Genomic DNA, 19246 nt, shown 5'->3' on the forward strand with positions numbered 1-19246 from the left:
CCCCAGCCTGTGTCACAGCCTGGTGAGGAACATGCAAAGTGTGCATGGCTGTTTGGCTGGCGCAAAACGGCCAGTCAAACAGGCATACACACTTTAGAGTTTGCGCTTCACTCCCCCCACCTGGCCTACGGTTGGCAAAGCTCCGCCCCACCGGCACCTTCAAAGCACATGACAATAGTGAAAAATAAAACGATAATAACATTGTTATCATTGTATTTTTCTTGTGGCGCGACGCTCATCCGTGTTAACGGCGCAGCCGCTGCTGTTCATGCGCCTGATTTGATGTCTGTCCCCTTATTGCTCTTTTTTCTTGCCTTGAAGCACAGCTACTTTACAAGTTTATTAATGTATTAATTGTATCCTTCCACTGCTGACATCAGAGAACTACATTTTTCGTCTTAGCTTCAGCACTTCTTGGCAGTGGTTGTCTTTCTTAGAAGTTAGGTTTCTGATTCGCCATTTAGGACTGCTTAAGGAATATGCGTCTTCAGTGTTTGACAATAAAGCAAGCTTCTCCATCCTACCACAACATAAACTTTTTTTAATCTAATCGTTATGGTGTATTTCTTGGCAGATGCCTGCGTATGGTGTGTCTTTTACAGTGTTGGGGTTTGAGGCACTCAATCCCTTTGTTTTGGAGGCCAGAAGGCTCTGTGGATTTTTATTTTTTGTGATTGTTTTCCAAAGTGAGCTTCCTTTTCTTCCAACACGGCAAAGCCCCATCAGCCACAGTTTAGTGACACTACTTTCAATGTGACTTTAAGCTTTACAAAAAGGTGTTTTTTGTGGTTCTCAACTTGACTGAAAGTAACTGGGGGTTAATTCTCGTGCCCATGGTGTACTTTCTTGGTTATAAACAACAGATGTTAAACAAATCAAAACTTAAACATTTAATTGTGGATGGTGTCAGAAAGCAGTTGCATCACGCACGCCGCTCTAGTCTGGCGCGGGACAGAGCTGGCATGTTTTTAATTCCAGTCTAAGACCCGGTTGTCATTATCATGGTCTGACTGGTTGGCGTGACGGTTATGTGATGGTCTGCTAAGGTTCTAGCTTTCAGAACCATGGGGAGTCCTTGTACCGTTGAGCTCTGGGTGGTCCTGGAACCTATTGCAGCTTGCCACCCATGTAGGTAGAAGCAAACAAGTCGAAGAATAAAATATTGTGCCACAACATTCAGAGCTCTTTCTAGCGTGGCTTCAAATAATTATTTAGCAAGTGGATAAAATCGTAAAATAATTGCTTTGATATTATTCTGCAAACACAAGGGCGAAGCTATCACTGGGGCAGCAAGTGCAGAGTCACTGGGGAACGAGGTGACCACTAAAGCCTAGTTTTGGCTGGCTTCTCCTTTCGAACCGGGAGTTAGGGAGAACATTATTCTTCTAGGTCTTGGGGTCCATGTACACGTGTAGCAAAATAGAGACCCTCGTCTCTTACTGTTAGCCACCTACACCGGCAACATTTAGAGCTTAGTAACATATTGTTAGATTGTGCATCGACAAGAAAAATGGTTACTGCCGGAAAACAAAAACACCTACTAAAAGTCTCACATTTAAACAAGCATTGGAAATGCAATAGGTCTCGCATTAGAAAAGTTGGAGTTATTGGTCTTTTAAATGACATATTTTATTTATTTGTTGGTTTTTAAAATTGCTAAATTGATGGCTTTGTCATTTACAATGCCAATAGTTATAACTTTCGCGAATGTGACACCTATAGCATTTGGAATGCAACATGTTTTGTATTTACGTCACTTAGATGGCAGCTCTGGTCGTTAGGCCACATCTCTAGAGAGCAGGAGAGTGCAGCAGGGGAGAGAAGCACAGCAATGCAATAGGTCTCGCATTAGGAAAGTTTGAGCTATTGGTATTGTAAAGGACACATTTTTTATTTATGTGCTTGTTTTGAAAATAGCGAAATTAATAGCTTTGTTATTTACAATGCCAATAGTTTTATCTTTCGCAAATGTGACACCTATTGTAACACAATATGTGTTGTGAGGGTGAGTGAGGGTGAGGGGTTGAGGGTGAGTGAGGGTGAGGGGTTGAGGGTGAGTGAGGGTGAGGGTGAGTGAGGGTGAGGGTGAGTGAGGGTGAGGGGTTGAGGGTGAGTGAGGGTGAGGGTGAGGGGGTGAGGGTGAGTGAGGGTGAGGGGTTGAGGGTGAGTGAGGGTGAGGGTGAGTGAGGGGTTGAGGGTGAGTGAGGGTGAGGTGAGGGTGAGGGGTTGAGGGTGAGTGAGGGTGAGGGGTTGAGGGTGAGTGAGGGTGAGGGTGAGTGAGGGTGAGGGGTTGAGGGTGAGTGAGGGTGAGGGTGAGTGAGGGTGAGTGAGGGTGAGGGGTTGAGGGTGAGTGAGGGTGAGTGAGAGTGAGGGTGAGTGAGGGGTTGAGGGTGAGTGGTTGAGGGTGAGTGAGGGTGAGGGTGAGGGGTTGAGGGTGAGCGAGGGTGAGGGGTTGAGGGTGGGTGAGGGGTGAGGGTGAGTGAGGGTGAGGGTGAGGGTGAGGGTGAGGGTGAGGGTGAGGGTGAGGGTGGGTGAGGGTGAGTGAGGGTGAGGGTGAGTGAGGTGAGGGAGGGTGAGGGAGGGTGAGGGTGAGTGAGGGTGAGTGAGGGTGAGTGAGGGTGAGGGTGAGGGGTGAGTGAGGGTGAGTGAGGGGTGAGTGAGGGGTTGAGGGTGAGTGGTTGAGGGTGAGTGAGGGTGAGGGTGAGGGGTTGAGGGTGAGTGAGGGTGAGGGGTTGAGGGTGAGTGAGGGTGAGGGTGAGTGAGGGTGAGTGAGGGTGAGGGTGAGTGAGGGTGAGTGAGGGGTTGAGGGTGAGTGAGGGTGGGGGAGTGAGGGTGAGGTGAGGTGAGGGTGAGGTGAGGGTGAGTGAGGGTGAGGGGTGAGTGAGGGGTACCTGGCAGATGAGGGTGAGTGAGGGTGAGGGTGAGTGAGGGTGAGGGTGAGTGAGGGTGAGTGAGGGTGAGGGTGAGTGAGGGTGAGTGAGGGTGAGGGTGAGGGTGAGTGAGGGTGAGTGAGGGTGAGTGAGGGTGAGGGTGGGTGAGTGAGGGTGAGTGAGGGTGAGGGTGGGTGAGTGAGGGTGAGGGTGAGTGAGGGTGAGTGAGGGTGAGGGTGAGTGAGGGTGAGTGAGGGTGAGGGTGAGTGAGGGTGAGGGTGAGTGAGGGTGAGTGAGGGTGAGTGAGGGTGAGTGAGGGTGAGTGAGGGTGAGTGAGGGTGAGTGAGGGTGAGTGAGTGAGGGTGAGTGAGGGTGAGGGGTTGAGGGTGAGTGAGGGTGAGGGTGAGTGAGGGTGAGGGGTTGAGGGTGAGGGGTTGAGGGTGAGTGAGGGTGAGGGTGAGTGAGGGTGAGGGTGAGGGGTTGAGGGTGAGGGGTTGAGGGGTGAGGGGTTGAGGGTGAGGGGTTGAGGGTGAGTGAGGGTGAGGGGTTGGGGGTGAGGGTGAGTGAGGGTGAGGGTGAGTGAGGGTGAGGGTGAGTGAGGGTGGGTGAGGGTGAGTGAGGGTGAGGGTGAGTGAGGGTGAGGGTGGGTGAGGGTGAGTGAGGGTGAGGGTGAGTGAGGGTGAGTGAGGGGTGAGGGTGAGTGAGGGTGAGGGTGAGTGAGGGTGAGTGAGGGTGAGTGAGGGTGAGGGGTTGAGGGTGAGTGAGGTTGAGGGTGAGTGAGGGTGAGGGTGAGTGAGGGTGAGGGTGAGGGGTTGAGGGTGAGTGAGGGTGAGGGGTTGAGGGTGAGTGAGGGTGAGGGGTTGAGGGTGAGGGTGAGTGAGGGTGAGGGTGAGGGGTTGAGGGTGAGGGTGAGTGAGGGTGAGGGTGAGGGGTTGAGGGTGAGGGAGGGTGAGGGTGAGGGGTTGAGGGTGAGTGAGGGTGAGGGTGAGGGTTGAGGGTGAGTGAGGGTGAGGGTGAGTGAGGGTGAGGGGTTGAGGTGGAGTGAGGGTGAGGGTGAGTGAGGGTGAGGGTGAGTGAGGGTGAGGGGTTGAGGGTGAGGGGTTGAGGGTGAGTGAGAGTGAGGGTGAGTGAGGGTGAGTGAGGGTGAGTGAGGGTGAGTGAGGGTGAGTGAGGGTTGAGGGTGAGGGGTTGAGGGTGAGTGAGGGTGAGGGTTGAGGGTGAGTGAGGGTGAGGGGTTGAGGGTGAGTGAGGGTGAGTGAGGGTGAGGGGTTGAGGGTGAGTGAGGGTGAGGGTGAGTGAGGGTGAGGGTGAGTGAGGGTGAGGGTGAGTGAGGGTGAGTGAGTGAGGGTGAGGGTGAGTGAGGGTGAGGGAGGGTGAGGGTGGGTGAGGGTGGGTGAGTGAGGGTGAGGGTGGGTGAGTGAGGGTGAGTGAGGGTGAGTGAGGGTGAGGGGTTGAGGGTGAGTGAGGGTGAGGGGTTGAGGGTGAGTGAGGGTGAGGGGTTGAGGGTGAGTGAGGGTGAGGGGTTGAGGGTGAGTGAGGGTGGGTGAGGGGTTGAGGGTGAGTGAGGGTGAGGGTGGGTGAGGGGTTGAGGGTGAGTGAGGGTGAGTGAGGGTGAGGGTGAGGGTGAGGGGTTGAGGGTGAGTGAGGGTGAGTGAGGGTGAGGGTGAGGGGTTGAGGGTGAGTGAGGGTGAGGGGGTGAGGGTGGGTGAGGGTGAGAGGATGAGTGAGGGTGAGGGTGAATGAGGGTGAGGGTGAATGAGGGTGAGGGTGAGTGAGGGTGAGTGAGGGTGAGTGAGGGTGAGTGAGGGTGAGTGAGGGTGAGTGAGGGTGAGTGAGGGTGAGTGAGGGTGAGGGTTGAGGGTGAAGTGAGGGTGAGGGTGAGTGAGGGTGAGGGGTTGAGGGTTTGTGAGGGTGAGGGTGAGTTGAGGGTGAGGGGTTGAGGGTGAGTGAGGGTGAGGGTGAGTGAGGGTTTGAGGGTGAGTGAGGGTGAGTGAGGGTGAGGGGTTGAGGGTGAGTGAGGGTGAGGGTGGGTGAGGGGTTGAGGGTGAGTGAGGGTGAGTGAGGGGTGAGTGAGGGTGAGTGAGGGTGAGTGAGGGGAGTGAGGGTGAGTGAGGGTGAGTGAGGGTGAGTGAGGGTGGGTGAGGGTGAGGGTGGGTGAGGGTGGGTGAGTGAGGGTGAGTGAGGGTGAGTGAGGGTGAGTGAGGGTGAGTGAGGGTGAGTGAGGGTGAGGGTGGGTGAGGGTGGGTGAGGTGGGTGAGTGAGGGTGAGTGAGGGTGAGTGAGGGTGAGGGGTTGAGGGTGAGTGAGGGTGAGGGGTTGAGGGTGGGTGAGGGGTTGAGGGTGAGTGAGGGTGAGTGAGGGTGAGTGAGGGTGAGTGAGGGTGAGTGAGGGTGAGTGAGGGTGAGTGAGGGTGAGGGGTTGAGGGTGAGTGAGGGTGAGGGTGAGTGAGGGTGAGGGTGAGTGAGGGTGAGGGTGATGAGGGTGAGGGTGAGTGAGAGTGAGGGTGAGTGAGAGTGAGGGTGAGGGTGAGGGTGAGTGAGGGTTGAGGGTGAGTGGTTGAGGGTGAGTGAGGGTGAGGGTGAGGGGTTGAGGGTGAGTGAGGGGTTGAGGGTGAGTGAGGTGAGGGTTTGAGGGTGAGTGAGGGTGAGGGTGAGTGAGGGTGAGGTTAGTGAGGGTGAGAGAGGGTGAGGGTGAGTGAGGGTGAGGGAGGGTGAGTGAGGGTGGGTGAGGGTGAGTGAGGGTGAGGGTGAGTGAGGGTGAGGGTGAGTGAGGGTGAGTGAGGGTGAGGGTGAGTGAGGGTGAGGGTGAGTTAGGGTGAGTGAGGGTGAGTGAGGGTGAGGGTGAGTGAGGGGTGAGTGAGGGTGAGGGTGAGTGAGGGTGAGTGAGGGTGAGTGAGGGTGAGGGGTTGAGGGTGAGTGAGGGTGAGGGGTTGAGGGGTGAGTGAGGGTGAGTGAGGGTGAGGGGTTGAGGGTGAGGGGTTGAGGGTGAGTGAGGGTGAGGGTGAGTGAGGGTGAGGGTGAGGGGTTGAGGGTGAGGGGTTGAGGGTGAGGGGTGAGGGTGAGTGAGGGTGAGGGTGAGGGGTTGAGGGTGAGTGAGGGTGAGGGTGAGGGGTTGAGGGTGAGTGAGGGTGAGGGTGAGGGGTTGAGGGTGAGTGAGGGTGAGGGTGAGTGAGGGTGAGGGGTTGAGTGTGAGTGAGGGTGAGGGGTTGAGGGTGAGTGAGGGTGAGGGTGAGTGAGGGTGAGGGTGAGTGAGGATGAGGGGTTGAGGGTGAGGGGTTGAGGGTGAGTGAGGGTGAGTGAGGGTGAGGGGTTGAGGGTGAGTGAGGGTGAGGGGTTGAGGGTGAGTGAGGTAACCTGGCATGGTAACCTGAAAAAAATGTGGGTGTGAGCCATGTGAAGGGGTCTGCGGTGAGTGTGAGACCCGAAAAGGCAGAAGTCGGGAAGGAGAGGCTGCGGGTAAGGGTGTGCACGAAAGTGAATGTGCACAAATGGGGCCAAGCGGTGGGCGACCAAAGCAGAAGCGGCTGGCAGAATAAGTGGGCCAAGGCCGAGAGTCCACTGGGTGCACGCGTCCTACCCGGAAATGACTGGGGGATAGGTGGGGAATGGCATGGTAACCTGAAAAAAAGGTGGGTGTGAGCCATGTGAAGGGGTCTGCGGTGAGCGCGAGACCCGAAAAGGCAGAAGTGGGGAAGGAGAGGCTGCGGGTAAGGGTATGCACGAAAGTAAAATGTGCACAAATAGGGCCATGCGGTGGGCGAACAAAGCAGAAGCGTCTGGCAGGATGGTGGTGCCGGAATAAGCTGTGCACATGTCAGGCCATGCTTCGAGTAACTTATAGAGATGCGGCTGACAGGATAGTAGGGTTGAGAGCAAAAGCGCCGAAGCGGCGCCTGTGTATATGCTGCTAATAATTAAAAAATGCATATGAGAACTGTATTATCGCAAATGATGGAAAAGATATCTCACCTGAAAGAAAAACAAGAAAGGAAACAAGACGGAGGGCATTGCTGTGGGGAGGAGAAATGCACACGGCGGGCAGGGGAGGGGGCGGAGCGGGGAGAGCGGCATGAGGGTGTGAAGCAGCCGGGGCCTTTGAAGTGAAGCTAAGCTTCACTTCAAAGGTGTGGGAGGAGTGCGGCTGAGGGAACAGACGGCGATTTGGTGATGTGCACACGCATTTTAGGTCAATGCGCAAGCGCATTGACCTAAAAGCCACGGGCACAGCACCAAATCGCCGCAGTTAGGTAAACTTTGTTTAAAGCCCTATAGTCTCGCTCTGCTCAATGCGCATGCGCATTGACAGGCGAGACCTAAAAAATGAAGTTTACAGAAGGCAGAGTATTTCACAGGGGACACCGAGACCTGCTTTGTGACCTCTGTTGTGCAGTTTATTATAATATTTTCACCTGTTTCAGTAATCCAGTTTTTAGGTCTCGCCTTCAACAGCGTGCAATGCATGCGCCCTTGTTTACAAGAGATATTGTATTCAACAAGAGGCTTGAAGCCTGACCATTGTTTAACATTCATTGCCTTCAATGTCACTCTTATTTGCTCTTGTCTAATTGGCCCTTCCATGCTGGCTTTACTTCATCTTCTTTTAACTGGAGCATGGACCAAGTGCTGATTGCTTCAGTTTGATGGCTGCCCTTCAGGTGATTGCACTTTGAGTGAGGTACTACTTTTAGTCTGTCGTCTTTTTTAAACCTCTTGTCATTCATTGCTATGTTTTCCCATGTCTCACACACTTCAAAGAAATCAATTTCTCCTTATAAATGGATGTTTATTGAGACAACAGAAATTATCTGCTTTCAAATGTGTTTTCACAGCATGGGCGCAACTGCGTTCTTTATGTGATAGGACTGTTTGGCAAATATCATATGTTTTTCTTTTTTTGCACGAATGGGGAGATTATGGGAAATGCCTGGCACTAACCCGGTCAATCTGCTTTAACAGATCACAGTTTTCCATGTTCCTTACTAGAACTACATCCAGCACCTGAGTGAGGTCTTCCGTCAATGTATTCACCATGAAATGGGGAAATAATGCAGGAGACAATGAGATCACAACATAATTATAGGGCACAAAGAGGTAGTGAGCAGTATTAGTAAATATTCTACAACACCACTTTTCAGTTTAAATTAATATTTTCTTGATGTACAACAACATTCTAGTTGAGGGCCAGGCAGGTTTCCATCCCTGTCGTAGTACTGAGGCTATGGTGGATGCTGATGATAATGGTCTTACGCTGGTGGTTTATGACATCACTCTCTATGCTTGGATTTTATAATACCCATCAGCAGCATTTGACAATGTCAGCTATGGCCTCCTTCTTCACCGATTGAAGATCAGCCCGGGAAGGTTGCCTGGAGCGAATTCTATTCGTTTTTAACAAGAGAGAAAGAGAGAGTGAAAGAGTGTGTGAGAGTGTGTGAGTACGAGTGTGTGTGTGGTCAGAAGGCTCTGCACTCTCCAGATACTAACTTAATGTCTTTGTGACAGCTGGCAGGCCTCATCTGCTCCTATGGCGTGCAATTTTGAACCAACGCTGGTGACATTCAGCTGCTATTTCGGCAGAGTGAATGTAATTTCAGTTATTCTGGATTTAGTTTGTGGATGTTGGAAATCAAGGACTGCTTGAGTAAACAATTACTAAGATGTAATACAGTGTAGACTGAAAATCTGGTGACCCATAGCAGCGCAGACCTTTGGAATCCTTTCCTTTAGCCTATTGAGAAGTGATCTGTTGCTTTTCCACCTAACGTTGTTAAAAATCCCAGGTGTAAAAATATATTTTAACCTTCAGATGGAAACTTGTGTATCAGTTGGCATTCTTGTATGCTCCTTTCAAGTAGGGGAGTTTTGAAAAATGAGATATCCTGCAGTAGCTGCCGTGAGTGGAGCCAAACCTGATTCCTGTTATGGTCATTGTTTAGGAATTGATAAATCTCTTCTCCGCCGCCCTCAATTCTTGCACAGAGATCCAGGATGACAGTATTTGCCCCCAAGTTCTGTCAAACCTCACTTAAACAAATCCTCTGGCTCCCATTACATTCCCGACTATTCTATAAGGCTATTTACTTAGTACATTGGTCAATTCGTGGGTGGTTCCAATGCTTCTCTTCAATCCTGGCTCAACAGACATGTGCTAAATTATCAGTCCCTTTGACACCTTTAACTGTGTCATAGTCAAATCAGTCGAATTAAAGCAGAAGTGGCTGCTAATCTTTTTCTCTATTCATGCCCACACTTTGGGATGTGCTCCCCCTCGACGTGATACAAAGTTCTTCTTTTTCCATTTAGTACAAACTATCCTCTTAGACAAACAAGCCTCCGAGCAATTGGAAACAGACAAAAAGCTTGCTTCTGCCCCTATTATGACTATGGTTGTAATCGCCTCCCTTCTTTGTTCCACAAGATCCTATAGATGAATATGAGATTTACCAGAGTCTTATAGCATCAAGTCCTTCTAGATTTAGCTGGGCACATTTTCGGCCTCCAATACTATGTTATACTGCACAACATTGTGAACGGAAGCACAGTGCATCACTGATACTGTATGGCATATTATTATTCACCTTCACATCCCCTGAAGAAGATCTTTGAAAACTCCTCCTGCCGACTGGTGAGCTTGGGTCCATCTCGGGCTGCAAGACAAAATTGAAAAAAGACAGAAGATAAGGTGATGGGAATTACTTAGACTCAAATGTTCTGAAGAACAAAAGTAATATAGAATAGGCTCCCAAAGCTGTCCAAAAAACACTGAACGTCACCTTTTGAATATAGAAACTTGCTCACTATTTAAAAAAAATAAAAAGCAAAAATTGTTCATTAGCATTAAAATGCACAGTTTTAGATATTAGCAAGGGCTATAGAAGGAAGAGAACTGATGCAAAACGACTAACTAATGAAACATATATGCTAGCTGCCACAACACAAAATATTAGAAACATTTTTGCAAGACAAGAAGGGACATACATACGAGAAAAATACCCAAGTATATACTGATTTGCAATTTGGTTTCATAACTTCGTCAATCAAGTTTAAAGAGTCAACTATCTTTATAAACAACGTTTGGTAAACAGCCAGTCTTCCATCTCTGCGGATAGCCACAATAGGCCGTATAAAATAGGTTGTAACCTTGCTAGAAGAGAGTAACAGGGAACGTGGGGGTGGGGGTGGGGAAGGTACCACCTCAGAAATAACAACAACTATTATAAGGTAGTAGTAGTGAACTGGCTGTGGTAGCGTGAAAAGGGGTGATTTGTACAGTCAATCTAATAAAATAGAAATGTAACTCACTTTAAAAGAGGCTCATTCAAAAAATACAGTTTTAATAGGATCTAGACACACTATATCTTTAAAACACACTACACCCTTTAAAGGGGCTAATCTTAGAGCAATGATTATTTTGCATTTAAGAAGCTGCTTGGAGAAAAATGCTGGCTTAAAATGTGTAAAAACATGCCTTTTTACCTGTATTAGTCAATAAAAGATCTAGTTTACCCTAGTTTTGAGCAACAAACTAAAATATTTCTTGAACTTATTTCTATCAAGTAGCGCTCCGGTTAAAACTAAGTATTTCAGACAAATTACACATGTATATAAGCTGGAAGTTAATATCAAGACAAGATATTTTAAGTTGATTTCTCTAAAGTAAGATCTGAAGGAATGAACGAGACAAGGGTATATGGAAATGTTTGCATGGCGAAGATGCATGCTGGTAACAAGCCCCATGAGGCAGGTAGGTACCGGGATAGACACTTCATTGCGGAATAAGTACAAGTAATGGAACCCACCAGGAGCTCGGATGTAACCAGCTCAGTATCCAGCTGTAGACAGAAACTTCAAACTGGCAGGAAGTCAACACTCACATTAATAACATCACACATTCCACATAAGATACACAAGAATAGGGAGGAGGCAGGGGGGACAGAAGTCACGGTGAAGCGTTTTTTTTTGTTTGTGTTGCACTTTAGGGTTTTTTATATGCGTCAGTTAAGTATAAACACCAAGACGTTTGAAAACGTACATTTTGTTTACACTTTAAGGAACCTTAGTTACAAGACACGTATAAAAGGGTTCATTTCAGACAGGACCAATTACCTAAACCAGGTGGCAGTAACTTGGTAGGATTACCCCCTGGCCACTGTGGTGCAAACCGGAGCGGGGAGAAACCAGATATATTAAAGACCTTGAAGAGAGGACGCTCTGCAGGACTTCTTGCTGCTGTGGGGGCCAACAACCTTGCCTTTCTCCCCCTCGTAACACCCTTGTGGGCCCTCTAGTCCCAGGATGCACCTGCTGCTTGAGCAGCCTCTCCCTGCGTCAGGGAACGCTCTGCTGGATATCTTGCCACTGTGGGGGCCAACAAACTTGCCTTTCTCCCCCTGGTAACAACATGGTAGGACCTCTAGTCCCAGGGTGAACCTGCTACTGGTTGGTTGCCACTAGCATCACAGCTACCCCGCTCTTTGTGCAGCCTTCTCCCCTCATGGCATGGGATGCTCTGTGGGACATCTTGCCTCTGTGGGGGCCAACAACCTTGCCTTTCTCCCCCTCGTGACACCTGGTGGGACCTCTAGTCCAAGGGTGCACCTGCTGCTTGTTGGTTGCCGCTGGCATCATGGGAGAGGCGTGGCCACTGTCCTGTTGGAGAAGCCTATCCCCGGGTCGCGGGACAGTCTGCGGGATATCTTGCAACTGTGGGGGCCAACAAACTTGCCTTTCTCCCTCTCGTAACAACATGATGGGACTTCCAGTCCTAGGGTGCACTTGCTGCTTGTTGGTTGCCGCCGGCGTCACAGAGTTGCGTGGCCACCGCGCTCTTAGTGCAGCCTCTTCCCCCACAGTGCAGGAGCCACATTGGCTGCGCCGGGGCGAAGCCCATGCCAAGGGTGGGTCCATGCGCGCGTCATAGCCCAGAAGAGGCTGTGCTGGGCCACACCCTAAGGACTAATCTCACTCACTAAGGTACTGTGTGCACCAGGGCATTATGCGCTGAACTGTTGGAAAGATAATGGAGCCCCTAATTTGGAGAAGGATTTTCTTTTTTTTTCCCCTTTTACGCTGTATTCGGTCTACCAAACACCATGGGAGGCATGAGGAAAAGGAAAGCAGTGGAGGGGGGACATGGGTGGCCCACAAGGTAACCAAAACAGCAAAGAAAACCCAGAGGCACACTGGGGAACTGAGTACTTGACCGTATCGACAATTTGCTGGTCGAATGTGAAGAACATTTAGATTCACCAACCCCTATCCCTGATTTTAATCCAATGGTCCCAATAGCCTGTGGGAGACCGACAGCAAATGCCGCTTATGTTCAGGAAAGTGAACACACACAACCAGATCCCAGAGCAGCTAGCCCCGGTCACCCCCAGCCCAATGCCCCCCAGATGATCCAGAGGAGCAAGAGGGTAGGGGGAGCCAATCCATTGTTTTTTGAGCCCACCTCCCCAGACACAGAGGCCCTCAAAATTAGTTTGATTTATGCTTGGAATTTGAAGCTCTTAAGTCTGAAATAGAAGTGTTCACTGGGCAGGTGAACCAGCTGCTAGAGAGAGATGAGGGGGGACTAGCGATTCAGTAATACCACCAGCCATTGGGTCTAGGATCTCTCTGGGAAATCAAAAGCCCTAACCCTCTAAAGGCCCCCATACTACTTCACATAGAGCGGGTAGCAGAGCAGATGCTTGCAGTCCGACTGAAGCAGAGTTACATTGGGCCCCAATGCCCAATCCAGCCTCACCACTGTATCTCACAAGTTACCCTGATCTCCCTGTTCTCCCTGGAGAAGCCTTGGACAGGGAGCAGCCAGCCAACCACCTCGGAAGTCAGCGTCTAATGCCTAGGCCAAAATCACAAATCTTGTCCTCACACACCATATTTATGATTAATGTGCCCAAATACAGCAACCTGGTGAGAGGAGAGGATGAGGAATTCCTAAAAAATAAAACAATTAATTGGATTTGACGTGTAAGAGGATGTAGGTCTGTGATTAGGGACGCCACATTGAGAACTAGAAGACGTGCCCTACCCAATAGCCCCACAGACTCAATTGAACTAACCCTGGTGGAAGGGAGGATAGCTCCCAATTTAATAGCTTTAGACGCTAGGGGCCAGATGTAGGTAATCTGATTTTACCGATTCTTAAATACCTTATTTTACCGAATCGGTATTCAAAAATCGGTTAATGAGATGTAGGGGAAAAAAAAAAATCGGTATTTTTTACAGATTCGGTAAAATTCGGTATCGGACAATCGGAAATTACCGAATCGGTATTTACCGAATCGGTATTCCCAATGCATTCCTATGGGCCTTTTGGCCCATAGGAATGCATTGGAAATACCGAATCGGTAAATACCGATTCGGTAAATACCGAATCAGGCAGCAAGCAAAAGTGAAACTTAACACAACAGCCAATCAGGTGCAACCACCCACCCCCTTCCTACCAGGAAGTGGCTACACAGGCAGCTGCAAGTAATTAGAAGGTTCTGGAGAGTCAGTTGGAGCAGAGAGACTGGGAGCAGCAGCAGACAGAGTTTGTGCTCTTTTCAAATTAAAACATGGTAAGCAGCAAGAGCACAGAGCAGGCTGAAAGGAAAAGAAAGCTCAAATTCAGCAGCATGGAGCTACAGGTCCTTGTTGAGGAGGTGGTTAAGGTTCACCACAGACTTTTTGGTAAGCAATCCCTTACTGTGCCAGAATCAGCAAAAAGGAAGATTTGGCTGGAAATCCTGGAGAAAGTAAATGCAGTGGGAGTGACCACCAGAGTCACTGAATATTTAAAAAAGAGGTTCTATGACCTAAGGAGCCTCACAAAAAAGAAATTGGCTGACCACCACAAACAGGCCTCCCAAACAGGTGGTGGAAAGAACACTGCACCCCCCTCACCGACCTGGAGGAGATGGTAGCCACAACCCTGGAGCCTGAAAGTGTCCATGGACTGGGAGAAGTGGACAGCTCGGCGAAAGCTGCAACTAAAAAAGGTAAGATGCATGCACAGCAATCCCCCTCACACCCTCCTCCATCCCTCAACCCCTTGCAGCTAAGTTACCCCAGTCCCAGGGTGTCTGTGCCAAACTGTAGCAATGCATCATGGTACACGTAGTCAGTTAATGAAAGAGCATGTCACACAGCACTGTAACCACCAAGTTATTCAAATGAATGCAGACATAATGAAGGGCAGGCAGCATGTACTAAGTGCAATTACATATGTTTAATTGTAGTGGCTGTGAGACATTTGCACCTAGCTGATATGTGCTCATATGTCCACAGGTCACACATCCAGAAGGCAGTCTCAGGAGGCAGAAGGCACGGCACCCGAGAGGGATGACAGTCATGAGCCAGGTCCCAGTGCATCACAGGACACAGGTGTTCCGAGTGGGCAGGCACCTTCCCAAGAACCTGACGTCAGTGAAGAAACGCAGGCCTCCCCAATACCAACACAGTCCCCACTATTGCTTTCATCACCCGAAATGGCAGAATCCTTGGAGGTAGAAACACCTGCTGCACACCCTCGCAGGAGGCATGTTGTTTCCCCACTGCTGGAAATGGAGACAGCTGCTGGTGAAATGGTGGGTGAAGAGTCACACAAGTTGGCTGAAGCTGCCATCTCTGTCACACTGCAGCCCAGCACAGAGCCTGTACCAAGTACCACTAGACGGCACACAGTACAAGGAAGGAGTGTAGGTGCATGTGGGGAGGGGCCCAGTGTCTTCAAAGGCCTGGAGGGATCCATGGTCAGGATTCAGAGGATGCAGGGCAAGGGCATCATGGCCTGTCAAAGACAAATGCGAAACCTCAACATCAACATGCAGGAAATTGGCAAGGGCATCAGGGAGCTGGTGGAAGTGAACAAAAACATGGCAACAGGCATACAGGACATGTCACAATCCATGCAGCAACTGTGCACAAAACTGGACTCTGAAATTACTTCAAGGCGCAGGGAGAAGCAGCGTGCAGAGAGAACAGAGAAATCTATACACCGCCTGGCAACAGCCACATCCCTGCTATGCAGACGTAGCATGAATAGTCAGGAAGTCCTGACTCATAACAGCAATCAGCTCACAAGGGGCATAGCTGGAATGACCGGTGCGCTGGAGGCCCTACTCAATGCCCAAAGTGCACAAACTGCTGCCATTGACGTGCCGGACACTGAAGGTAGCACCAGTAGGAGCAGCACGGCAAGCCCCCATGTCGTAGAGACAAGGAGGAGCAGCAGGCGACAGGGTGAGGCTACAGGCCAAACGCCCAGTGAACAGGTTGAGCCACAAACACCTGCTAGTGCAAAGCGTGTCCGTAAATAAACAGTTGATAATATGGCCTACTGCCATTGGACATTATAATCATAGATCAAAAAGTTAAAGTTGCACATTTGTGCCATTTAAACCTGCCTAGTGACAATATACAACTATGGTGGGTGGATTCAAAACCTGTGTGTGTGTGTTTGCTCACTGTGAGCATTGCTGTGAAATGCTTACTGTTGCACTTTTGTTCTTTAACATACCTGGAAATATACTAAATTAAACAAAAGCTTGCGCTTTCAATATAGGTTTCAGTGTCATCACTTACTCAGAAATAGTTGCGTGTTATTTCCTCACGTCTGTATCTGCCATCACTTGGTGCTGACACTCCAGCAGGTTGTGTTTCAGGCACAGCAATGTCGTCGTCATGATCCTCATAGTCTGACAACTCCACCTCAGTCCCCCTCTTCATAGCAAGATTGTGCAACATGGCACAGGCAGCAATGATCTTACAGCAGGTGATGGGGGTATACTGCCTTGCACCTCCGCTCTTGTGCAAGCATCTGAACCTGCTTTTCCAGATGCCAAATGTTCTCTCAACAACATTGCGTGTGCTCTTGTGTGCCTGGTTATATCTCCTTTGGCTGGGTGTTGAGGGGTTGAGGTAGGGGGTGAGTATGAAGGAGCGGAGGGCATATGCACTGTCTCCTAAAAGAAAATGGGTATGATTTAATCACATGCATACATGTACTGCTTACTGCAATAGGTGTTATAGGGGTCGCACACTGTGTATTACCTAGGAGGTATCCTTCACCAAATTCACCTGCAGTCAGCCGTGCATAGATGCCACTGTTTTGAAATATATAGGAGTCATGGGTACTCCCAGGGAATTTTGCCACAAGGTCAGTAATGGCGAACTTTGCATTGCAGATCACCTACACATTGATGGTGTGGGTGCACTTCCTATTCCTGTAGATATATTCTGTGGCAGCAGGGGGACAAATGGGAATGTGCGTGCCATCAATGCAGCCAATGATATTGGGGAAACGTGCCATCTGGTAGAAGTCTGATTTTGTTTGGACCAGTTCAGCATGGGTTGCAGGAACTGATATGTAATGCTCCATCCTCTGTAACATTGCATCAAGGAATTTGTGGAAAAACCTCGACAGGCTGCTCTGGGTCACCCCACCTACCACAGCAACCACACTCTGGTAGCTCCCAGAGGCAAGCAGGTGTAGGCTGCACAGCACCTGCACATGGGGAGGAATAGCGTGTGCCCTTGGGGTAGTGTGCTCCAACAGTGGGTGGAGGTCCCTGATGAGGTCAGTGATGGTGTCTGGGGCCAACCTGTACCTCTGGAGTATCTCTGCCTCTGTGAGCATGAACAGGGTTATCCTTGGTCTGTAGACCTGCTCCTCTCTCTGCCATTCCCTCTCCCCTTCCTCCTGTAGCCTTAGCCGTCTTGCAATCACATAAAATGCCGCCATTGTGCAAGAAGAATTGCATTTTGGGTCCATTTTTATAGGTTGCACCTGTTTACCACCTGATTCCAATCCATGGTAAATACCGACTCTTAAATACCGAATTTCAACCAAAATCGGTATTTCAGAGCTTCCCTACATCTCAATATCCATTTTTACCACTTCTTATTTACGATTCGGTAATTTACTGATACGGTAAATTTACCGAATCAGTAAATATTACCGATTCGCAAACCTTTGCGATTCGGTAAATTTACCGATTCGGTAATATTTCCGATTCGGTATTTTACCGATTCGGTAACTTTACCGATTCGGTAAATTTACCGATTCGGATGATTTTCGGTCTCCTACATCCCGAATGCTAAATACCGGTCGGTAACGGCCGAAAATACCGATTTTCGGCCGTTACCGACCGGTAAAGGCCTACCTACATCTGGCCCTAGATCCTATACCCCTGCAACATCTAGGCTCTAATTCAAATACCAGATGACCGATAACCCACACCTGCTCATTCCTAATCCTCTTTCCACCCGGCCAGGCCATCTATCCTCCCTAGTGGAAATTGACTGACTACATCCCAGAAATGTTCCTGAAGACAAAGAGAACTATGCTCTCAAGCACTCTTTAAATTTAGGACCTCCACTGTTAAGTGGGCTATTAGCACTGGAAACCACTAATGATGGCAAAAGGCAAGGCGATCCAACCAAAGGGCTGCAATCAGGAGTAGAGGTCCACTTTACAACATTAGCCACTACTCTTCCCAACCCAATACCCTTCCAGAGAGACACGCAGGCAGAATATCCTCCCCCTACTTTTCCACCATTAGTAAGCCACCTTATTTTAAGTTGGTTTCCTGAAATGTGGCTGGGGTCAGAAGGAAAATGTGCCTCTCCATTGGGTAGATTTTATCAAATCATTCGATATTTGCATCTTCCAAGAAACCTGGAGTTTAACACGAACATACATGCCAGGCTATGTAACATTCCAGTGACCGACAATTGCTTCCAAATAGGGGCACCGATCAGCCAGATTACTGATATGGGTTAGCATCGCGCTCTGTTGTGGAATCGTAGAGCTGCCTACAAACAGCCCAGGTATCCTAGCAGTCCAACAAAAGGGCTTCACTCTTGACATCTATATTGTCTATGCAAGAGACACTAGAAGGGGGAGGGATATGAGGGACCCTACAATCTCTTGAAAAGCTCCTTGACAATAGGGGGATTTTAAATCCACTGATCGTGGTGGGCGATTTTAATGTGAATTTCGATCCCCTAGACAGGGAAGACATCTGCGAAGTCAAAGAGGAAGATGAACTCTGGTTCGTCCCTCCTCTCGATTTACCCCCTAATAAGAAGTGGTCTCAATCAGCTATACAATTAAATGCTCTGGCCTTAGTGCATAGGCTGAGAGCCACCAATAGGAAGTCGAAATCGGACAAAGGAGGAGAAAACGCTTTTATTGGTCCAATCGGAGTGAGCCTCATTTACTATATTTTATTGGACCTAAGCCTGCGGTCATTTCTAATAGAAATGCCTGTGGGTAAAAGCAAAGATGGCGACTAAAACCCTCTATGCTTGAGCCTGGTACCTCTCTGGGGTAACCCACCTAGTGCCTGCAAGGACAACCTTATAACCAAAGAGCTGCATCCGACTGACAACAAGCGTCGCCTCAAGTGGCACAGGATCTGTAGGGACAAAAGGAGATTCAAGATCATCAAGCAGGACCTAATACTTGGGAGAGCCTGAAGCCCAGCTAGAGGACCTGGGAGGGAGAGAGGCGGTCGATTAGTGATTTGAACGCCCAGTATTATGAACAGTTGGGCTCTATACTTTGTTGTACACTCGCACCGCCCAAAGAGAAGACTGGAGAGCGCAAAGCAGCAATGTTGGTACTCATGTGTGCGCAGACTCTTAAGGTGCAGACTTGCTATGGCAGTTAAAGCTGTGCGAATACTAACAAAGGCATACAAATCAGCTGTAAATAGAGCTAAGAGAGTGGGACAAGGCCAAATGGAGAAAAATCGTGGAAGCATGCTTCCTTAAAGACTCCAAAAAAAATTGGACCCTAGTTGTTAGGGGAGACCTGGACTGCCAAACACCGCCATCTAACAACATCTCAGTCAGTGCCTGGCAGGAACATTTCGATGCCCTATACACCAGATCTAACCATTCTGCTGTGCAGGTATCACCCCTTGACCGATCCCTAGTTAAAACTGCGGACATCTTTACCAAGAACGAATTCTTTTTTTTTTAACAACGTTTTATTAGTTTTCTGCATAGTTAAATCAATTGAGGTAGCTGTCCCAGGACCGCCATTACGCAGATGGCTCATGCTGTCAAGGGATGGAAACTATCCAAGAACGAATTCTTGACCTCAATAGAGTCAATTATTCCTCCAAAACCTCCAGGCCCAGACAGAATTCCAGGTGATCTATTCTGACACAAGAAAGACAATTGGTCCAAATATATATTGCCACTTTCTAACGCCATTGCAGGGGGATCCCCAATCCCTGATTCATGGGTGGGAAAGGAAGTAATTCCCATGTTTGGAAAAGGAGAGAGGAACCTCCCGAGCAACTATAGGCTCATAAGCCTGATTGAATGCATGCAGAAGGTATTTTGTCGCACTCTTCCGGCAAGGCTCCAGGAATGG

The 19246-nt window shown here is 49.3% G+C and overlaps 1 protein-coding gene across 24 annotated transcripts in view; it reads right to left on the bottom strand.

Moving 5' to 3' along the window:
* ANK3 (ankyrin 3) overlaps positions 1–19246 on the bottom strand; it is a 1924186-nt gene that overhangs the window by 1777328 nt on the left and 127612 nt on the right. For all 24 annotated transcript variants that reach the window (XM_078642672.1, XM_078642674.1, XM_078642664.1 and 21 more), the window contains exon 2: positions 9447–9515. In XM_078642672.1, coding sequence (XP_078498798.1) covers positions 9447–9515 — 69 coding nt within the window. The remainder of the gene's footprint in view (positions 1–9446; positions 9516–19246) is intronic.

This window comes from Lissotriton helveticus, chromosome 5_1 (assembly GCF_964261635.1).
Source record: "Lissotriton helveticus chromosome 5_1, aLisHel1.1, whole genome shotgun sequence".
Classification (NCBI taxonomy): domain Eukaryota; kingdom Metazoa; phylum Chordata; class Amphibia; order Caudata; family Salamandridae; genus Lissotriton; species Lissotriton helveticus.